The 23,136-nt window shown below is 43.4% G+C and overlaps 1 protein-coding gene across 1 annotated transcript in view; it reads right to left on the bottom strand.

Moving 5' to 3' along the window:
• PRKG1 (protein kinase cGMP-dependent 1) overlaps positions 1-23,136 on the bottom strand; it is a 1,912,306-nt gene that overhangs the window by 117,036 nt on the left and 1,772,134 nt on the right. The window contains exon 10 of the mRNA XM_086921971.1: positions 10,911-11,007. Coding sequence (XP_086778097.1) covers positions 10,911-11,007 — 97 coding nt within the window. The remainder of the gene's footprint in view (positions 1-10,910; positions 11,008-23,136) is intronic.

Below are 23,136 nucleotides of genomic sequence, written 5' to 3'. Positions count from 1 at the left end.
TGATGCAACGGCGGCGTAAAGCTGTCGCAAGGGGCTTGTAAATCTGCCCCTATGACTACCTTGATACCCATATGCTACAACTCTGTGTAAATGAGGCTGACACCCTCTGGAGCAGACACATCACTGCAAGCCTAAAAATAAAATAAATCTGTACTACTAGCCGTTTCTTCGTTTTCCAAGTGGATGCTTTCTCTCTCTTTTACTCCACTGCCATCCTACATTTGACCTCTACTGAACAGTTTTTCAACATCTCCTTCCGAGAACAAGTCTGAATCACTAGCTACTTCTCTTCAATTTTCTGCAGCATGAAATAACCACCAACTGCGAAACTTGCCTGACGAAGAAGTAAATGACGCACTGTGTGAATGATTTAAATATTTTATCCATATTTTGAAAAACAAGTCTGAGTTGTCTGCAGTGCTCAGCTTGTGCTGATGGTTGCCAGTGGCAGGAACCAGGATTATATTTTGGGGATTGGGACATATTTTTCATCATCTGATTTTGACCGAAAGCAACAGAGAAACAAAAACAGAAAAGGGAGAAAATAGGAGGACAAGAAAGATGGAAACGCAGTGACAGAGGGAGAAAGCAGGGATGAAAAAGGACCTGCCAGAGAAAGATAAAGAGGTTGGAAGTGCAGGATGGTGGAAGATTGGTCTAGAATGTAATGGGGGACTTGAGGAGGCAACAACAACAACAAAACGGTAGGGTAGGACCCGGGGGAATGTTTAGAGACCAAACTCTGGGAACAGCCCCAATGATATAGAACAACAAAAGAGTACCAGAGGGTTTGAGAGAGAGAGTGGATTTATAGTGTGCGAAAATCAAACAGACAACAAAAGACCCCTATACTAACCTATAAAAAGTGGTATTCAATGACATCCTGATAGCTGGTCAGAGATACCCATCAGTCACCACTCGGAACCGCCCTTCATCATCTGGGATTCTTCCAAATCCATCCACACAGATGTGCAGATGTGTTTTTATTCGAGCAGAAGGAGACCAAGATGTTTGATAGATCTCTTCTACTGAACAAACAATAGTATGGTATACCACTTCTCGAGACCAGTAAGTGGTAGAGTGCGGTGTGACTGGAGAAGTGCAGTGCAAGAAAACTAGTGTGTGAAGGAATAAAACAGAAAAATGTGTCTAAAATTGGACGAGGGAGTATAGAACAGAATTTATTCGGCTGATACTCACTCCGCCAATATTAAAAATTTGTTAAGACAGTTTGAGAAATGCGCTGTCTAGAGGTGGAACCAGGTCGACATGTTTCAGCAATTCGTGGACAAAGGTGTCCTTGCTTTCTTCAGGACCTTACAACAAATGAATGCTACTGCAAATATAAAAGAAATAATAAGTGACAACTAAGAAACAAAATTCACAGACAAGTACTGAGGTCACCTGCAGTCTCTAGGTGAAGAGTCTTGTCTTGTTTCTTACAGCTATGTCGTTCACTAAAAAAGGGGTTAGAGCAAACAGGGTCAGATGTCAGAAAGACTGGCTTTGCACACACAAACACACAAGATCGCTAGGTCTGATATACATAGACCTTAGACTGAGTCCGACTATCAGTGCTGGCCTTGGACACTCATATACGTAGAGTAGTCAGTTTACCATGTCGGGATATAAAAATGCCCAATGAAGGAGAGGAAATCTTACCATAGCTTGTAAGAAGTAAAGACCTCACCCCACCTGGCACGGCTCAGGAGAAGAGTGAAGCACCGCTCAGAGGACAAGTAAACAAAAACGAAAACATGTCTCTCCTCTGTGTACAGGTACCCACACCAAGAAAGCCCCTCGGTAAACTAAATTCGTATCGAGAATTTAAAACGATTTTCAAACTAAGAATGCGAGAAAATCAGGCTCGCATTGACTCTGCGTTGGTATTAGGAGTTACTTGAACCAATTATTTACAGCTTTGGCATTGAGAGATACCAACAGATAATGCTCGTATTTCCGTCCCACATTGCACGATAGTATTTAGCCTACAGAACTATCCCAAAAGTCCCACACTTTGCGGCCTAAGGTCGTAGCAGGCTTACCTATCCGTCGGTACTTCGAAGCCGGCGTCTGAACCGACTGGGGAGGCACCGGAGGATCGTCTCGCCTCTCGTTTTAAGGTCACTTCTGATTGGAAGCGAGTATCACGTGATCATTAATGGCGGCCAATCATTGGCTCACTGATGAGCGGGAATGTTAGAACGCTCATCATTGGTAATCTTCCGCTGCCTTAGTAACCAACGTTTGTTTACATTATGCCTGTCCGTTCGCCATAAATTTATCAACGCCGCTTCTGTAACAGGCAAGTGTTGCTAGTCTGGAAAGGTCGTATGCATGAACCCCTTGCAAGACTGATATCTACACAGCCAAACTATATGTTATAACGTCTGCCCATTGCGCCATCACAACCGAAAAAATAATAATGAGCCTGATAAAGCATGGCGTGTCCCACAAATGAAGGGGCGGTATTGTAGCAAATAAGAGTCTAGGGAGAGTATGACTAAGCACTGTAGAGTCTAATATAGAATGGTAAATGGTATATGTATGAAATACACCTAAGCGATTACTCTCAGAACTATTTATAATGGGTTGAGTGGCAAGTGAGAATGAGACTACAGTTATTGGAATGCTTTCAGAAGGTGGACCATGGTCCACCTTCGGAAGTCCTCATCCTAGGATCATCCCCCTCTGCCTGGGACGACTCATGGTGGCCATCGGCCCTGGGCACGGCACCCATACCCACAGACCACGCACGTAACCTAGGCTTCATCCTAGACTCCTCCCTCTCGATGACCAGACAAGTAAACGCCGTCTCATCCTCTTGCTTCAACGTACTTCGTATGCTCAAAAAAATCTTTCGCTGGATCCCCACCGAAACAAGAAAGACTGTCACCCACACACTGGTCACAAGCCGACTGGACTATGGAAACACCCTCTACGCCGGAACCACAGCCAAATTACAGAAAAAAACTCCAACGCATCCAAAACGCATCAGCCAGACTCATCTTGGACATCCCGCGTCAAGCTCACATTACCGGCCACCTGAAAGACCTCCACTGGCTTCCCGTCAACAAGAGAATTACGTTTTGTCTCCTCACCCACGCACACAAGGCCCTCTACAAACTAGGACCCGAATGCCTCAACACACGACTGTCCTTCTACACTCCTACCCGCCAACTAAGATCCTCCAATCAAGCCCTCGCCGCAGTTCCGCGCATCCATAGATCCACCATGGGAGGTAGATCCTTCTCCTACTTGGCAGCCAAAACCTGGAACTCCCTCCCCACCCACCTTCGCCTTACCCAGAACCACATCTCCTTCAGGAAAGAACTTAAAACCTGGCTATTCAATAAATAATGCACCCCCTCCCCCAAGCGCCTTGAGACCCTCTGGGTGAGTAGTGCGCTATACAAATCCCTGAACTTGAACTTGAACTTGATTTCGTCATTAAGCCCCCTATGGTGAGTGTCAAGCTTGAGAACCCATTTCTGTTCCTTCAAAAGGAGAAATTTCGCCACATCTGCAGTATGAGAGGGAATGAATGGTTGTTCTAACACTGTCCATTGAAATGCAGTTGAGGGATGGTTTGCTTCTAAAAAGTGTGTAGTCAGCTTGGTGGCCTGCCTTTTGCACCGAATAGTACTCTTGTGTTCAGATATCATAATGCGTATTTTGCGAGTAGTTATTCCCACGTACTTGTACCCGCAGGGGCACGTAATGAGGTAGACTAGTCGTTCACTATTACAATTAATGAATTTGATTTGTTTCCAAGGACTTGAGGAGGCATCAAGCCAATGAGACTTGGCATTCGAAAGTGCCGTCCGCAGTCTCCGAAGAAAAACCTTAGGTGCCTTCACTTTGTTTTTTGTTCACAGATTATTCACTGGTCTAAGGAACTTTTTATCCCAAGCTCTCAACCTTGGCTGTGCCTCTTAATTGCTTCCAGCACATCCACCATCTTGCCAGGGGCACCACTTATTCAGCGACAACATTGAATGATATCCCTTACATTAGAGCTGATGCGGATGATCTCTTTGCATTGTGCCAGGTCTGCTGTCCTGGTGACATGGCATCTGATGGACTTATCTATTTTATATATAGCGCAAAATTGGTCCAAGGACATTAGAGATCTTTACATGATCACAGAGATTACATTAGACAAGGCAAGAATTTAGTTTAAAATTTTTAATTTATTTTCAATTTTTACCAGAATCACAAGGGCCCTCATTTACAACAAGCCATTTTCCTGTGCCAAGCTTCGTCATTTTAAAAGCAAAGGGATGTGTCCTATTTACCTCAATATGATGCCTTTCTGAGCTGGCGCACAATTGTCTGCCATGTGCTAACGGAGGCACCATTGCACCATGGTGCACGGGTGCCTGTGTTTAGTGGGTGATTTTTTTGTGCAGGAAGGGACACCTTCCTGCACAGAAACAATCACTGATGGTGTTTTCCTCTTTATATGTGTGCTGTAGAATGCAGCATGCATAGAAAGAGGAAAAAACAAGGAGAATTAAAAGTATTTTTCCTCGTTGCGCCTCCTTAAGCCTCCCCGGGGGGGCGTAGATATCTGCAGCAATCCCAGGTTCATGAAATATTGTAAATCCGGGAATGTGGCAGAATCCATGGGTGTAACACCCACAGCAACACCAATGGCATGCCCATTCATGCAAAGTGATGCACAAAAAGGGGTTGTATTTAGAAGGCCATGAAAAGCCACGCAGGGTGGCTTATCATGGCCTTGTAAATATGGGCCAGCACTCTGCACTGCTGGTGCATCAAAAAAAGTAACACACCGGCAGCACAAGGGGCTTGTAAATAAGCCTCAGGACCTTTAGCCAATGCCGGTCCTCGAACCTAGAGGCCCAGTTCCACTGTCGGTAGCCCTAGCCCTTAGGCCACAATTCCTCCTCACACATTGGCCATATATTCACCGGCACAGTTTTAACCACAGCCGGATATTGAAACCTGCAGGGGGTACGAGCTGTCTGACCAGAGTGGCTAACTCATTTTTTTCATTGCACGGTCACTGTACCTTATAGGCATTTCAGTCCTGCTGTTCAGCAATGGTGGTGCGATCCCTTTGAAATGAAAAATGTGTGCAAGTTCTCCTCCCAGACAGACAGTATCTGCCATTTTAAGTGCTAACAGGAAAAGTGTCATTCCTAAGAAAAGGGGTGGGACTTTGACAATGAAAGCAAGCTATACAGCACAAACTAAGTGGTGACGCTTGTAGAATAAAAACAAGCACAGCCTATTATTTTAGTGGTAGTAGGCCAACTATGTCTGCAAACTCAAACAACAATTTAAGTTAATTAAGTAATTTTGAAGTGCTCACGAATGCTCTGAAAGGCATTCAAGTTTTCACCGCAGAGCTTTGCAATGTAGGCCGCAGTTCAGTTCTCAGCTCTCGGCAAGTCGATGTTCCTTTAATCTACAAAGAATTGATGGTAATTTATTAGGCATTACCCATCACGCCCACTCGACATGTGCCTGCACCTACATTTTCTCAAAGGGATGAAACCTGCGAAAAAAGCAAATGCTCGTGCAGATCTCCAGATTATCATTTTTGTTTTTATACTAACCACATCTGAAAGCCCTGCACAGTTCATGGGCACCCAGTGCGCGTTTCCATCCAGGAGCATCCTATGCGAATGCCGCGCATTCCTGCTGCAAACCACATCAGTGCCAGCATCATTGGAACGGTTTATGGTATGCATATGGAAGGCCAGCAGCCTCTACTGCTTGGGAAAACATGAAACAATGCACATTGGTCTGTCTCCGGTAATTACTTGTGTTGCATATTCTACCCCAAAGTGTTTGCCTACTGCTACAGTCCACACAAGATCATTTTACCTGGAAGAATCGTCACCTCCGTTCTGGCTCGGAAAGAAAGCTTGTATGAGAGGCAAAAAAGAAAGTGCTCATAATAGAACAATCAAGAAACCTGATTGGCTAATTCGAAGTTTATTACCTGAGGACAACTATTCATCCTGCTAAGAAGAGTGTCGTAGCTTGGTATTATGCTTGGAAAGAACTGAGTTTAAAGTGATGTGGAAGACACACTTGAACATTGGAATGCTGGGAGCTCCATTCAAGAGAATGGAGTGACTTACCGCCAATATTGGCTGGAATAGGCCTTCTTCCATAACATTCCATTGTTTACCATTATGTTCCTTCTTATTTACGTTCTGCCCTTAGTGAGTGGAATGTTCTAATAGCCTTACAAGCGTTCAGCATCAGAAAACACTGTTTGTTTAAAGCCCTCTCACTCAATATACACGTTTGCCTACAGCTCGGCCTATAACCAGGCATGGGCAGCACGGTAGGGTTGGAGGGGCAATGGGCGGGCGGGGTGTTGGGGAAAGTCGACAGACAACATAATAAGTAAAATAAAATAAAAAAATTAACAAAACCACTACCTTGCGCTCTCTGCATCACCAACTTGACGGTACGGCGAGCGCAAGGTATGGTATCCCGCCGTCTGTCGACTTCCCCCCCCTCGCCCGCCCTACCACCCCACCACTCTTACCTGTGCCGGCCGCGCCTGCCTATAACTTTGACTTAGGGCCTTTAACAACAGCAGCTGGCTGTAATGCTACAGAACCCAAAGCAAAATTGCAGGACATGTGCAATAACTTAATTCATCAAAAACTAGAATTGAGGAAGCTAGTATGCATGTAAACGATTTACCTAAGTACCTCCACTTTCATTTGTTTGTTTAAGGATGTTTGAGCTTCTTTCTATATATTGTGTTTTTGAGTAGGCATGTCCTCATACATATTTATGCATGTGTGTTGTGGGGAGTTTGCGAGTCTGAGCATGTGACATTTACGTGCACGTCTTCTTGCACTTGCTGGATATGTGTGCTCTCGGATGTCTGTTTGCAGAACTTCTGAAGCGAATGTCATGGGCTGTTTGCACACCCCATATTGGACATAGGGTGTGCAGAAACTCTAAACATAAGCTGGAAACTTGCTAAATTCAGGGGGGTTTAGCCCACTTTTGGAAGTCTTGCCACTGTATGTGTGAGAGTGTGCATGTGTGACATTTACATGCTGGTTTGTGTGCACGTTTGCATATGTGTGGGCCTTTGCATGCACATGTGTGCATGCACCCAGGTGTGACTGTGCTCATATGTAGAGGATGGAAATGCCAGTCACATTGAACTACCCAGTAAATCAAGCCCATTTATGTCTCACGTTCCTATTTATAGTTTGGTCTGCCAGTCTAAATGGGAGTGCGAGAGGTTGCCCTTGCGCTATGCCCCTCCTCCTCTGCCATCGCTGTGTTGGTAACCGTTGCTGTTTACAGCACTCCGCATAACTCAAAGGAGTTCCTAGCATGCTCCATTGACATTCCATGTCAGGAACTCCTCCTTGGTCAGCACAGTGCTGAAAGTGAATCTCAGCCCACGCACAGTGGGTTGTTGACTACTGTGATGCTCCACCATCAGCTTTTTCGTTGGCGTCCATGTAATGTTACGTCCATTATGCAAATAAACCAGTGAGCATTCACATGCTCTCATTCACGCACTGTTTACGCAGACACATTTTGCAGTTCGTGTTATTGTGGTATAGTAACAGCATTTATAGACTTACTATGGGTAGATTTAATAAAAGCTCCTGCAATAAAAGTTGTTGTTCTGCGTTGCGTGAGAGGGAGGGAGCTGCTTTAAGTTACTTTCAGGACCTTTCCAGAGAACAAGTTGTGCTCTGTTAAGTAAATTCCAAATAAACATTTAGTGCTTCAAGCATGGCTGGAAATGTTATTAAATCCTGTAATTAGTTTGTAAACGTGTTAAGATATGGTGCGCATGAACTGATAAAACATTCCTTCAGTGTTTCCACTTTAAGCAAGTGTGCAAACGTGACTTTAAAAGAAGGAGATTTTCTAAGCCTCAACTCCCTTTGAGAACTTGATTAAACAAGGTCAGTTTTTCTTTCCAAATCATCTGTCAATCACCTCTCTAGTCCATAAACTTAACTGTCGTATACACTTGCTGCAAGCACCTTTGTTTCGATATGCCACAGCAGGCTTAATATAAACAATGTAAAAATGCAGTCTGAATTTAATAACATTAATAAAAATACCATGTTATTTAAAGTTTGCCGGTGCCCAAAAATAGACCAAATTAATTTGCATTATGTTTTGCTTCTGGTCTTGTACAAAACAGGGCACATTGATTTTGCTCCAGTTCTTAATGCAATAAAACGATGGCAGTAGTTCTAAAACAGGACGATAGGGGGCATATTTCCCCAAAAATGTCAGAGCGCAGTGCTACACCAAATTTGGCAATGCCGCACTCCTACTTTTTTTTAATGCAGAGATGTGCCGTATTCGCAAGAATACAGAACACTCCTGTTTTTCGCCTATCCAAAAAAGATGCAGAGCGCCAGCGCAGGCACCCTATCACTAATTGTGAAGGGTGCCTGCGCTGCAGGTGCGATTGTTTATGTGCAGAAAGGGACGCATTCCTGCACATAAACAGTCAATAATGGTGATTTGCTCTTTCTATGTGTGCTACATAGAAAGAGTTAATTTGTGGTGCTGCCTCAGCCTTGTAAATCTGAGGCAGCATCAGAAAGCAATGGGTGTTGCGTTAAGCCACATTAAGTCGCTGAGTGCCACATTGTAAATATGGGAAATGGTGCTAGGCTACTGGAGAGTGAAACAAAGTGACGCTTCGATGGTGAATGAGGCTTGTAAAGGTGCCCCCTAGGTTTGTACAATTTCTGGAAAAAAATTGATTAAAATTTAGTTTTGAAAGCATTATTTAAATGTTTTGCACTAGAGCAAATAAAATATCAAATTGGCAATCCTGTGTTTTTGCTAATTATAATAGAGGTAGCAGTGCATATGCATTTGTTAATTTTTTTTCAAATATTCACTATGTTTGAGATAAAATCTATTGCTCCATTTCTAAAAAGGCGAACAGCAAACAGACAATTCCTATGCTCTATTATAGCTCTAGTAATAATGTATGTGTACACTTTTCACTAGAGCAAATCTTTTTCTTCTATTTTCTATTAGACAAACACAACTATTTTTAGTGGTGCAAAGTTTACGTAACATGACGAACTGTATGTGTTTGTTTCATAGTGAGATGATTTTGATTTTGAAATCAGAAAATGTGGTTGTTATATCTTTGTGATAGGAAGGTTCATGAGTTGAGGCCAGTAATATCCAATAAGGCCCATACTTAAAGAGACACACACGCTATATACAACAATTAAAAAATGTATGTTATTCGCTCCAAAATAAAGTTTTGCACCGAGGTAAATTTCGGAGCAAACTGGTTTAACACAGTTTTTTGTTTGTACGTAATACAAAATTACAACCATGCATTTCCTGCAATTTCTAAATGGAAAGTTAACTGTTTGAGGTAGGATCAACTTAATCCATTGTTTTGCTAAATACGTAAAAAAAAATAGTGAAAAATCGATTTTTCACTATTCCACTGTTTCTGTGTAATATGCAGTTAATATAGCAAATTTTTTCTTAATAGGCATCACAGACATATTCTAAAATAGGGCCAAAAATATAGATAATTGATTGGTAAACCATTGCAGATCATACCTAAGACATTTGTTGTTTATAAATATTTTGACATATGTAAAGAGAATTTATCAAAATTATTTCTGCCCATGAAATATCGTTAAAAACCACTGATAGATGTTCTCACTTCCTGGCACTGCTGCGTAGATTCTGAGGTAGAGCCCAAATGCAAATCTTCTTGCACAAGTTCTTATGAAGTGAAAATACCTCATGATTTTATTGTTTGAAACATTTACCTCTTTCCCAAATCAGAATTAAATGTGCCTTTCTTGAAATGAGCCAAGTGTTATTTCACACAGCGAGGAAATACCTCCCACAGTTAAGGCATACCAACAGTTCACACGCAATAATGTTAGACGGGAAGGGCAACTGAGACATGCACTAACGACTTTTAATACAAGTGTGGGGAAATATCTCACTTCCCAGAATACAACATACACATTTAGGGGCTCATTACGATGGCGGGAGGAATAATTCCGTCCAACACCGTATCGGTCATTGGACCGACCGACACCCGGTCGTCGATCCCGACTGCCCCATTAGGATGCGCAATCCTATATTTTACTATGGGAGCAAACATTCCGGCCATAGACCCGATTTTTATTTATTTATTTATTTATTTATTTATTTATTTATTTACTGCATTTTTATAAAGCGCAGACTTTACCCGAAGGTGTCAGACTCCCATAGTAAAATGGTAGGTGCAGTTCATCCTTGCACCCCGTGGCAGGCACCGCAAGGTGCCTGCCTCAAGATGCAGGGATCAACAGGGGGGCACCATGAGTGCCCCCTCGGCCTCCAACCGGAGGCCGTGCTCCAAAGGGGGCCTTGTTGGGGGCCTCCAAAGATGCTTTCTGGCATGGTTTCCATGTCAGACAGACCGGCATGGATACCACGTCGGAAACCATCATTGTAATTAGATGGACCTTTCTGCCCTTGAGATTACTTGGCGCATTCCGACTTGTGGATGGGCCCTCCAAGCCCATCGGAAGCCAGCCGAAATGACCGTTCTGATTCCTTACCGACCGCCTACATCGTAATCAGGTGGTTGGAAAGGAGTCCGACCAGCACATTATGATGCGGCCGAAACGGGCCACATCATAATGAGGCCCTTCATCTTTGTTCTCCTCAGCTTAAGCTGAGAGGGAGATGAAGGAAAATTAGCAAGAAAGAAAGAAAATGTGGAAGCAGAAGTATTGAAAACTATTTGCAAAAAACGATTGTGCACATCTAGGCAAGGACACAGATTCTTCGCCCATTCCACTCACTTGTGCATTTTTCAGATTACAGTTCTAGTCCGTAGTCATCACACCATGCAAAGGTCATTTCACCAGATGAAGTCCACCTACCAGCTCCACGCGTCCAAATCCTCCAACTCCCAGGGTGTCGATGATGTTGAAATCGGAAAGTTTCAGGTTGCCGAAGAAGGCCGCTTCCGCTTCATATCTGGATTTTTTGATGCAAAAAAAGGGAAACTTCTTAGAGGCACTTAGACGAGCGCTGCATGTTATTGCACCAGAAAGGTTCAGCTTAATTTCCATCTTGGATTTTAAAGTCTGCGTTTTCAGTTCACACCCCCATCAATGTATTGGTCTTAGCTGCAAGCACACCATCAGCAGGCACATGTCCTTACCATACAATGCATTAGAAGAGCGGCGGCCTGCTGGAGCGACCCATTATTGCACTTGCGCAGGTGTGACCTGATTGTTACATATTGCCGTTCTCATCTCGTCTGATTACGAGAACCCCGAAGATCCCTTGTTCCAATCCATACCCGTGCTTGGCTTCCCATGAGCGCTCATCAAAAGAAGGATTATTGCCAATGTCGTCTGTCTAGAATTAACATCCGATCCTAATGAGGCCAGAGGTCAAGGGGGGCCCTAGATTGACAGGTGTGTGCAGAGCTCCAAAAGCACCTTTATATTCCTAACGAGACTATTCCACGTTCATTTAATGTATATGCTGTCGTCGAGCAGAACTTCACAGCGTAAGTGTCGGGGGCGTCCTGTGCTGCAAGCTTCTGTGTGAGATGCAAAGTGCAGCTCGTTCCTGAGGTAATACCTTTCCCAGCATGCACCAGTGACACGGGCAGCCCTGCGCTAGAGAAATCACCCTGTCCCTGCTTCGAATGCGACGGCCCTAAAATAACTCCTACTCGAGAGACAAGATATTTTTAGAAAGGAGGGGATACTGGGACCCCCACCCCCGACACAGCGCTTGACAGGAGGCCCTGGACTTCCTGAAATACAGCCCCAGTGTTCGATGGGAAGCTGCTGTGAATTCGACAGCTTCTTAAAAGGGAGATGTGATCTGTATGGCGCTACAACAGAGTCAATGTAATGGTAAGGACAAGAGGGAAAGGGGGACAACTGAGTAGGTTTGGGGATTCTACATATCCCAACTTCAGAGCACACATATGACCTTATTTATAATAAACTCATTTTTTCAAATTTAAAAGTAAACATTTGCACCAGTGCAAGAACAGGACAAGCCCGTTTTGCACAATTTTAATATTTTACATTAAGTCGAGCAGACCAGGGTTGCTTAAGCTTTGGCATGGGTTAGCAGTAAACACATTTCTGCAACAGGGTGAAACATGTAACAAACTAACTAGCTCTTCGTTCCTTTACCTGTGTTAGGGTGTAATGTATAGGCATTTATATGTAATGTATAGGCATTTATATAGCGCACTACTTACCCGTAGGGTCCCAAGGCGCTTCGACCGCTGCGAAACCCTTCCTGGCTTCCCTGAGAGATGGTCCCTTAATGGGTATCTCCAGGGTGAGACCAGGCATCCCCGGCGGTCTGGTGGGGCCGTTAGTGAAGATGAGGCAAGCTAATGCCCAGAGTTGCCGAGTGTGATCACTGATCAGAGTGGGCACCGAGGCGAGAGAATTATCGAGTCCGCTGACCCTGGTCCAGAAACCTGCCGCGCCAGGAATCGAACCCTGGTCCCGGGCCGTCCTCTGCTCTCGGGTCTGCCGCCTCTAACCAGTGAGCCACACTACTTCACTTATATAGTATAGAGTAAACTGATTTGGTCTGCTTTTCAAACGTTTAAGAATGTGTCATTTTTGAGGCAAACATCATTTGCTGCATTCTTAAATAGGAAAACAGCAAACCTACAGCTATGGTGCAGAGTTCCTTTTCTGTCTACTATAAAATCTATGTGATATGGCACGGGTGACCATTTTAGACTGAAAAACAGGGACAGCCAGAGACATACAAATAGGGCCATGGTTTGGCCGGCCAAATTATTGTCTCAAATATACAGGGGAAGCTGGAAGGCGGAGGAGCATCGCCCCTCTGCTCTCAGAGCAAGAGAAAGGAAAAACAAATTGATAATGACCCTGTGTTATCAGTTTACTTTACATTACAGGGATAATAACATAGTGTTATTATGATTTTATTTTTCCCTTTTCTACTGCTCAAAATGCAGTGGGGTGTCCTTCCTCCGCCTTAGTGGAGGAGCTGACCGCACATCCTTTGAAGGCCAGTAACATCACAGGGTCGATAACTTGTACCCCTCTTACCCCCAATCGCCTCCTGTTTGTTGCCAAAGAGCTGGAAGAAGGGCAAAGATTAAAAGCAGCAGAATGTAAATTATGGGCCTGAGTCACAAACTGCACTTAGTAGTACTTTTTGTAGTACTACAAAGCATACTACAAAGTGATATTCACAAACTGCATATGGAGTGTACAGCTCTGTATTACCTATACTTATATGCACAGAGTTCCCCACTCAAATTGCAAAGTTTCCCCAAACATAGGTATGGATTTTAGTAGTAATTGTTGAAGGAACTAGAGGGAGTGGGTGGTAAAAGGGGCAGATTTATTTCAAAAGTGGATGAGATTAGGGAAGAATAAGGGGGGTTTAGGAAGTGTCTGGAAGGGGTTTAGAGAAGGATGTCTCCCACCACACAATTGTAAGCAAATTGCTTTACATAAGGGGTGGAGTCACATAACTTGCACTTTTATAGTAAATTTACAGTCGGAGTTTGTTTATGCCGAAAAGTAGTAAATTTACTCCAAAGTGTAAGTTACCTTTGTGAATCAGGCCCAGTGTATTTATGTTTTGGTCACCCTGGCTTCTGACACCATGGTTAGAAAAGGCATTGCCAGTGGTATCAATGGGTAGTCCAGGTTGTTTCTCACTACCCTATATGACATCTGTGGCATGAGGGCACTAGTGGCCTGTGGTGGGAGTGCTGCTGGATGCTGACGTGGGGCAGGGGAGGGGCAGGGTAGGGAGGTTGTAAACTACGGATTACGGCCGATTAGAGGTAAGTAATCATACAAATAAATAAAAACGAATGTCGTTGCGCGAGCTGCATCGCCAAATACGATGCAGCACGTGCAATGAAATTCGTTTATTTATTTATATGATTACTTACCTCTAATCTGCTGTAATCCGTAGTTTACTATCCCCAACACTGCCCCTCCCCCGCCCCACATCAGCGCCTGGCAGCACTCCCACCACAGGCCTCTACTGCATGAGGGAATGATGGTTGGCCAGAATAATCTCACCAAGATAGGTGCTTGCGGGGAGGTTGGTCACTTCTGCACAATTTTGGATGCAGTTGTTGATTCTTTAACATTGCAGAGGAGGTTCTTACCCCGTGGCTGCCGGCATGCCTTGGGTTGCGGGTCGGGCATGGGGGAATTCGTAGTGGGGGATCGCGCAATGGTGGCGAATATAAAATAAAAAACTTACCTTGCCGCTGGTTCCCTCGTCTCTGCTCTCCTGGTGGAACTCGAGGAACAGGAGGACAGCAGACCCCACTGACAAATCACAACGCTGCAATGCAGCATTGTGACTGGTAAGCACCCCGCTCCCTCACCAATCACAGCGCTGCAGTGCTGTGTTGTGATTGATCTGAGCATCCTCGTTGGTCGCTCAGCCATGGAATGATGGCCTGGGCATGTTCTCCATGCAGGCTGTATTGCAGCCTGCATGGAGAATGGGGAAAGTGGGCAAGACTGGTTTGGGCGGCCCAGGAGGGCCAACCAAACAGTCACTTCACCCATTGGAGTGGGAAAACCACTCATTCCCTGCCCTGCTCTGAGAACAAAGCAGCCTGCAAGGCAGCCCGAAGCACAAAATGATAACAACTCTAAGGTATTATCATTTTATGTTTCTACTTCCCACTGCTTAAAATCATTGTGGCGACACCTCTCCGCCATAGCGGAGGAGCCGTCACTGTTCTTACCTGATGTGTGGATTGCTATGCAAAGTAACTGATAACCGTAAAACCGGTTCGAAATGTCTGTGCATAATCTCAGGCCATACACAGAGCCCTAAATTTCCCATAAAAAACACTCTATGCGTGAGGGGTTTTAGCTTCTTGCCATGTCCATAGCTCACATGACAGTCTGCTGTGAAGCACAATGCTGTGTCAGCTGCATACACCACTGTCACCACAGTCTATGCAATTGTGTTTGAGTTAAAGAGGACTCCATTCATTTTCGGAACTTGATGTAAAATTGAAATTGATGCTGGCCACAGATTTTTCTGTTCCTTGCCACTGCAGGATTACTTGCATGTTTTGTATTTAAATGCCCCAACATCATACACAGGGAAATTCTACATACCTTAAAATAGTAAATGCTCTATTGCTACCAAGATGTTCATTTAAAATGTCACAACATCCTTCTAATAGCAACAGCGATTACAAAGGAATTCCACCAATATTCAATGTGAACAAAAAACATGACGGAAGATGTTCTGCGCCTAAATGATGACGGGCTGTCCTCCAGGCGCACAAAAGTTCAAAGTCGCCTCAAATCAAAAGCACAACAATGATAGGATTAATGGCGGGAGGTCGCCTGTTCCGTACGGGAGCCTCTGCGGCTCACCTCCGTCAACAAGTCCTTCTTCGGCTGAAGGCGAGCCAGTACACTTCCTGTGCTTTGATGTGGGTCTTTCATATTGCATAGTCAGACCTGTTTGACAGACAGGCCTAAGCAGCAGAAAATGCGGATGTGTTTGCATAGATTTGGAAAGTAAACACATATCAATGGTGACCCTCGTATGTCTGCGCTCAGCGCCATTTTGATGATAAGGCAAAGTCTAGGCCTCGACAAAAGAAACCTGCGTTCTCTCGGCTACGTCTAAGAAAAATTCCGTAGTCCGCATAAAACACTGCTTGAAATAACGAAGGCTTTTCAAAATAAGAAATGCCATTCTTTGTGAAGACTGGGGTGACGCCACCGGATTGAGCGTCTGCAGAATTTACCTTTGAAGCAGCTAAATAAACAGCCAGAAAATTGCATTTGCCTTGGTGGCTTTTTCCCCCTCAGTTCACCCGTACTGCTGTTCCTTCAATGCATTATATTAAAGCGCTTTGGAATCTCCACGTTAGATGAGACAGCGCTACAAAAATGATGCAATACAATATATTTCATTGTACAGCTTGCATGGAGGCCTCTGCCTTCCCAATGTCTAGAGGAACCGGAGGTTATGTCACAGAAGGCAATGCAAAACCAGGATAGCCGTTAACACTTTTTGCAGGGGCGGCTCTAGGCTCAAGGGGGCCCTGGGCAAGGAGAGTAGGTAGGGGGCTCCGGAAGAGGGGGTCCGGGCGGGGCAAAGCCCACCGCAGTTCAGGGGGGTGGGGGGGGGGGGGGGGGGTCAGGGTGTTAGGAAGTGGAACAGAGCCGGAGGCCGCCAAATCCCTGCCTGGGGTCGCCACGCAAATATGTATCCATCCTCAGAGGATTATTATATTAAGGATATATATTGGTGTGGTGGCCCCTAGGGTTTGGTGGCCCTGTGCAGGTGCACAGCTTGCACATGCCTAGGACCGTCCCTGCTTTTTGGCTACGCTAACTCACTAGGCTCCTGGGAGATGTCTCTATTTCTCCCCTTGCATCAAACAGCCATGTCAAAAAAATAAAGAAAGAAAGAAAGAAGAACAATAATTCACGAGTTAGGACTTGTGGTCTAGGCAAAGGTTACTCCTCTAGAGTAGCTCCTGTTCTTGGAAAATGTACTTAATGTGCTGGGAAACCATGATCCAGCTGCCACGGTCCCATCACTTCACATTTACAGCCAGGGATTAGCCCAGGGTCTCTCTGCCAAACACATATTGCATTCAAAAGGGGGATGGCAAACACCTGACATAAAATGCCTACATGTGAAAAACAAGGACAGAGCAGGGTCAAACAGGTGCAGGCTGCTTTAGTTGATAATGTGCGTGCTTGTCATTTATTGGCCTCTCTACGAAACCAGGGGTGTGTCCAGCCCAGGCCCTGGAGGCTGGATCTGTCTGTGCCAGAAACTCTGAATATGCACGTGAGACAAATTTCCATACAATGAAACTCAGTGGATCTATATCTTGAAATATGTTACCAATTTAATCCTCTTGGACCTAAACTGGACACTACAGCTTTAAGTGTATGCCCATGCTCTCCAATTTTTTTTAACAGAGGAATTATTTTTGCTGTTTAAAGAGCAGCCGCGGCACGTGCAGGTAAGAGCGGTGGGGCCAGGTTGGGGGGGAGGGGATTCGACAGACGACTACAACTACGAGGGAAAACTAAATAAAGAAATCACTTTCCCTTGTCATCTTCTGTTGAAATCCTCCCGACCCGGCCCACCATTCTTACCTGCACGGGCCGTGGCTGTAAAAGAGTCATCGCAGCAATGGGACTGGGCTTGCCTCTTACCCCAATAGAGTGTGCAGAGGTGATTGGTCATCAAGGTCTTTATTTTTACTGTAGCCTTGGGTTTTCAGTTTGCAACTGGACACCTGCATTTTCTAGTACCTGCATCTCCCCACCAAGCAGCAGTGGTGTGATTTACAGTTTTTTGTTCAACACTTGATCAGGATTTTCAGATTTTTCTGATCCTAAATTACAATCACTTCTGTGAAAAAATATTAGTATTTATGAGAATCTGGTAAAGTATGTGTAAAGATGCGATGGGAGAGGCTAGACAGGGTGTCAGGAGATGGCAATGCAAAATGCAAGGAGCCCCCATGCAATCAGAACTTTGCCAGCATTCACAAATATTTCATGGACCATTCACACTCTGGAAACACGCATAAGAATACTCCCAACAAAAGATAGATGGGTATTTCTGCAGTGGACAATTGCTTTGAACACCCCCTATTTTAATGGGCTACAGTTGAAGGAGTTTTCCTTTGTATAAAAGGAGGTGAAAAAAGACCAAATGCACATCTTAAATCACGCTCCGGTAAACTGTCTTTTGTTCAAGAAAACCCCAAAAGTGAGTGTAAAGCAGGGAGGCAGATTGGTGGAAAACTAAAATTTCCTGTTTACCGTTGGGTATATCCGTACACCTATCAAAAGCTGGACATGTATGCAAATCATACAGCGAGTAGATTTCTGAGTTTCAAAGATGTGTTTGTAAATTGCACCCTAATTTACCATTCAACTTCATATGAGATTGAAGACCAAAATCTCATCACATGGTGCCACGCTTTTGCCAGGCTGCTACATACTATTCCCAAAATCATGGCCGGACTGACCGTATCTGGCATCAAGCGTTTCCCCAAAAGTCTGGAAGGGTGGGGGCGGTTTTGTCACAGGGGCGGTTTTGCAGCGGCAATGCAATATTGGCCCCCAGTAACAAAAGCAGCAAGCAAGTGTTTCCAGCCTCCAAGGGGAGGGCGGTTCTTCCCATGGGGCTGGACTGAGAAAATTACCAGGGCTGCTTTGGGTTCCCAGTCCGAACCCACTCAAAATAGTGGAAAATGGTCTATGATTATTGAACAAACTTGGCTTCTACCTTCTCGTGCTTCTTGATCTCTTCATGGCATTCAACGCAATTGAACAAGAGGAGGTGATGCCGTCTGCGGTGACCTGCATGTGCTCACACATCTTGTGAAGCAGGGACGCCCCCTGTGTGGAATCTACTAAGTTCAAAACCAAGAAGGCTTCTTAAACGGTGTCATTACCAATTTTTCAAAGTAAATGTAGACTATCAAAGCCATTCTTATAACCTGATGTGGAAGGGAACCATGAATTTCCTAATTAATACATTTAGTACAGTAAAAATTTTAAAATAGAAATTCAGTACATTTTCCGGAATAGTTGTAGAAATAATGATTTACTCTTGGTACATCAGCTCATACAACACTACACTATACTCTCCTTTACAGATACACAAAACAAAAGTAATTTAACAAACTCATTTGAAAATAAATATAATTTTCTATCTCAATTATCACCTGTTGTCTACATTAAAATAAATAATACAAATGAAAGTCATTTAAACAGTTATCACACTGTACGCATATCTTCTTAATTTCCAAAGGTTCCCACTCTCTTAAAGCGCTAAGAAGTACAACTGTTGCTAATTCGAAATCCAAAGTTAAATCACTCTGGGAACTAGATCCAAATGTGTTTTGGGCATTAGAGTTGTGGAATAAAGTCTTAGGAAAATATATAAATCAACTCCTACTGTAAATGCCACTCAAACATCATTTTTTATTTATAATACATTATTGCTAACTCTAGCCGCAGTAAGAAAAATAAATCCTGTGTCAAATGATACATGTTGGTCATGTAATGATACAATTGCTGATTTAAAGCACATGCTCTTTTCTTGTCCTCATATGTTTACCTTTTAGCAAATGGCTCTGAATCAGATTATTGTTTATTTTCAAGTCAAATGTCCCTTTTACATTTACCAATATTTTTCTAGGAGATTTATCTTATTTTTTTTAATAATAAGGTACATTATATTTGGTTACCAGTTGCTTCTCAGCAGAATATTAAAACTGGAAGAATGCTACAGATGTTACTTTTAAAGCTATTAGTGTGTCGCCTGTTGTAATTACAGACATGATAGAGGATTTGCATTACCAATTTTGCTTGCCATTTAAAGGGAACATTTGTGGTCTCCTTTAACATCTTTTTTTTGTTTTATTTGATATGTTGCTCTTAAGTATATATTTTTTCAAATCCCACATCTTCCCTTCCTCCATACTTCATTTTCTCTTTCACTCCTTTTAATTTTATGCTACTGTATATTAAGCAATATTACAAATGTTTGTCGCAGATGTAGATGAAATTGTTTCCTTATGTGCATCATATGCATTTATTATTACAATCTTTGCAGGTATACAAACTTGAATCACTTTACTGTTATTTAACATTTAGGATAAATCAAGCTTTCAAACTTAAAAAAAAATAAATCTGCTCTATGTAGTCTATATTTCTTTGCTTAGTTGGCAGTTGAGTGCCTGAAACATCCTTGCTACTGATTTGTGATTCCAACCAATACTTCTGTCCTCTGCAGGAACCTGAATATATTACTCTGCTGTAGACCTGGGAACCTAATCCAGACACCTATGTATTACATGTCGCATCCTTATAATCAACTGTGTATTGTGCTCTTTGTTTTTCCCTTCTCTGTTGGTAACCTTGCATCAACCCAATCTTGGCTACCTAACTTCTGTACTCCCTCCCTAGTATCAATTCAACTAATGGTTCAAATATCAATTCAAGGCTTTTTCCAAAATTCCCATTCTTAAACTCCATGTACGGTCTTCCGGTACCCTATGGGGGGGTAGGCAACCTTTACAACGCAACTTTTACCACGCAGTGCTGTTACAACGCATGTATTACAACGAAAACCATTACAACGCATTACACTGGGAGGCGCTCTAGGATAAGGAATAGTTTTAATTTACTATCCAATACCTTCCCTAGTGTCCACGGGGACTGGAGTTGGAATAGTAAATTAAACTATTCACTATCCAGCACCCCCAAGTGTAATGCGTTGTAAAGGTTTTCGTTGTAATACTTTCGTTGTAACAGCATGCGTGGTAAAAGCATGCGTTGTAACGTTATACATCCCTATGGGGTCTAGTCAGCACCTTTGATGAATGGAAACCATGATTTCCTGTTTTTTAAGTCTGCCTTTGAACGTTGAAATGTGTGTCACACCTGGCACCACACATAGCATTTTGTCATCTTCTTTCATAGGAAAAGTAGTCCCAGAATCTTAAAGATCTGTGCAAAAGGGACACATGAACTGTGTTTGACAGCAATCACACGGATTCTCTGTGACTGGCATGCAATGACTTGGAGTGAGGGAGAAGCAGAACATATAATGAGGTTTGGGAGGAAACCTTTTTCAAATTGTGGAAAAGGAGCATTGCCAGACAAAAGATTATTTGTGATTGATGAGGATAAGATTACCTTTTTAAACCCCTTTTTTACTAGAATTATCAGCACAAGTATTACTTGCCATAAAAGCACAATAATAGACACCATGTTACAGGCAAAGAGATTATGGGTAAACCTGTTCGCCGTTGTTGTTCAGGTCATTGTTGATTGACAAGTGCAAAGGGAGGATTTCAGTAACTTGATTGGATTAAGGGTCTTAGCTGTTAATTGAGAGTTTAATAATATCAAAAACCTTTTTAGAGTGGAAATATTGGAAATGACGGTCAATGGGATGGACTGGAACACAATAAGTGCCAGAGCCCTCATCAGGATTCTACCGCAGCTTGCACTATGAGTTGCCCCTGTCAGTGTCACCAATGACAATACCAACACAACTTCCAACAATCAAACTCCTACAAGTGTGACAGTTCACACTCTTTCAGGCCCCAAAGCTATAAGAACAGCGAGGACAGCAGGTATTAGTCACTTGTAATGTATTTTGAATTAATAAACAATGGTGTGTTGTTCTCATCTCTGAATCAGGCACACAGCGCCACCATGTGGCAGACAGCCATAAGTGCCAATGTTGACAAATAAGTGCCTGTGCTTAGCACCGGAAACGACCGGCACAAATTAGGCACTGGTTGCCGCGGAATGGCATCTGGTTTCCATAAATTTGAAAGAACTTCCTGCACAGCCTAACAATAGGTACCATTCCTGCAAACACTGGACAGCTGACAACATCTGTTGCAACAGCACCAACAATAATATTACAGAAAGTGGAGCCCAGAAGGTCTGGGGTACTTCGCAGAACATCTCAAAACACGTTTTACTGTGAGAAAGAAAATAATAGTGCATTATACAATAAAGCTGGCTGTACCCAAGATTGACAAAGACGGTGAGTAAAAAGAAGTGTTTACTAAGTGGAAACAAACAGAACTAATGAAAATAGATTGAGTTGCCAATGAAAAATGTATGCACCAAAAAGCACAGATATATTACTCCATAAATGTAAAAGTGAGGAAAAGATAGGCCATTGAGTTACAAAGCAAATGTTCACCGCACTGTAAAAGAGAAAAAACTCTGTTCCCATGATTTACTACAAGGGCTCAACTAAACAAAGACTTAAATGCCATTTAAAACTTATTTGGAGGTACCAATTAAAATGGTGATTCAACACTTAGGGCCTGACTATGATGCAGTTAGTAAATCTTCCTGAACAAATCAGTTTGAAAATGGGTTCTGACCCACTCGGATCAGCGGAGTCCGACTGACCGAGTATGATGCATCTGGATGCTTCCAGATACGATTTGGGAGGACTCATATTGACTTCAATGGGAGCCTAAGTTCCTAAGCATATCATAATTGGGCCCTCGGTCGGAAAGACACATTGAAGATAAGTACACAATTTAATTAATAAAACGAATTTCGTAGCTATCCATACTCCAGTTGTTAGCACCCCCCACACTGCCCCTCCCCCGCCCCACCTCTCTGCCCCACTGAAACTCCCTCCACGGGCCGTGGCTACCTTTTGGGTTAGGAGGTCCTTCTCCAGAGGCCTTCTCCATTAGGCGTGTCATGGCGCTCAAGGAGGCAGACCGCGATTTTCTTCCTCCATGTTTGCCTTGCTGTGCTCTTCCCTCTCCTTCAGTAATATCTATATACACCGGGCTCCAGGTGATAGCATCTGTTAATGGGCTCCTCCCTTTGAGTTTTCAGAAAATGTTGCCCTTGTACATTACATATCGTATTTAACAGTACCAGGCCACTAGAAATGTGCACAATCGGAAACTCCCTCTCGGTAACCCGGAAAAAGGCCAGAGGACAGTGGGCCAGTGAGTTGCAAGGGGGATGGCAGTCAGAGATGAGGCCCTTTCATGGAGAGGTTGGACTCTCCCCTGTGCCAGAGAGCATCTCACTGCTCCTAAGTAGGAGTAGAAATGTGGGCGACTCCAAAGGAGGTTGTGGAACAGCACATCCCATAAATGTGTGGACAGTGGCAGCCGGGAAATTTGGCAGTTAAGGGATCTAACTAACCACCCAGATTTACAATGAGTTAGTGGAGCCAGCACGCCTTATATTTCTCCAGGGGGCTTGTCCTGGGTCTTCCACATAATATTTTAAAAAACAGAGACAAATGAGGTAATGTGCCACTGTTTTGCAGATAGCTGTGAAGGGACAATCATGAAATATCTAATAATGTGTGTTATGGAAAACCCCCACCCCCCAAACAAAAAAACCTTTGGAAAAATTGTGGTAAAGTGTTTTTCTCTGCATCATTTCTCCAGGACGGTTAAAAATGAAGAAAAAAAGTAGGCAATTCAAATGTTCTAGGTAAGAAAATTAACCTGGTCTCTTATACTTCTATCTTTTGCTTACATTTATGTTTCCATGCTGGCCATTGAAGTAGATTCTCAGCCATTATGACTGAGAAAAT

The sequence above is a fragment of the Lissotriton vulgaris genome, chromosome 5 (assembly GCF_964263255.1).
Source record: "Lissotriton vulgaris chromosome 5, aLisVul1.2, whole genome shotgun sequence".
NCBI lineage: Eukaryota > Metazoa > Chordata > Amphibia > Caudata > Salamandridae > Lissotriton > Lissotriton vulgaris.
Note: the sequence above shows the minus strand (reverse complement) of the source record. Positions and strands in the feature narration are given on the sequence as shown.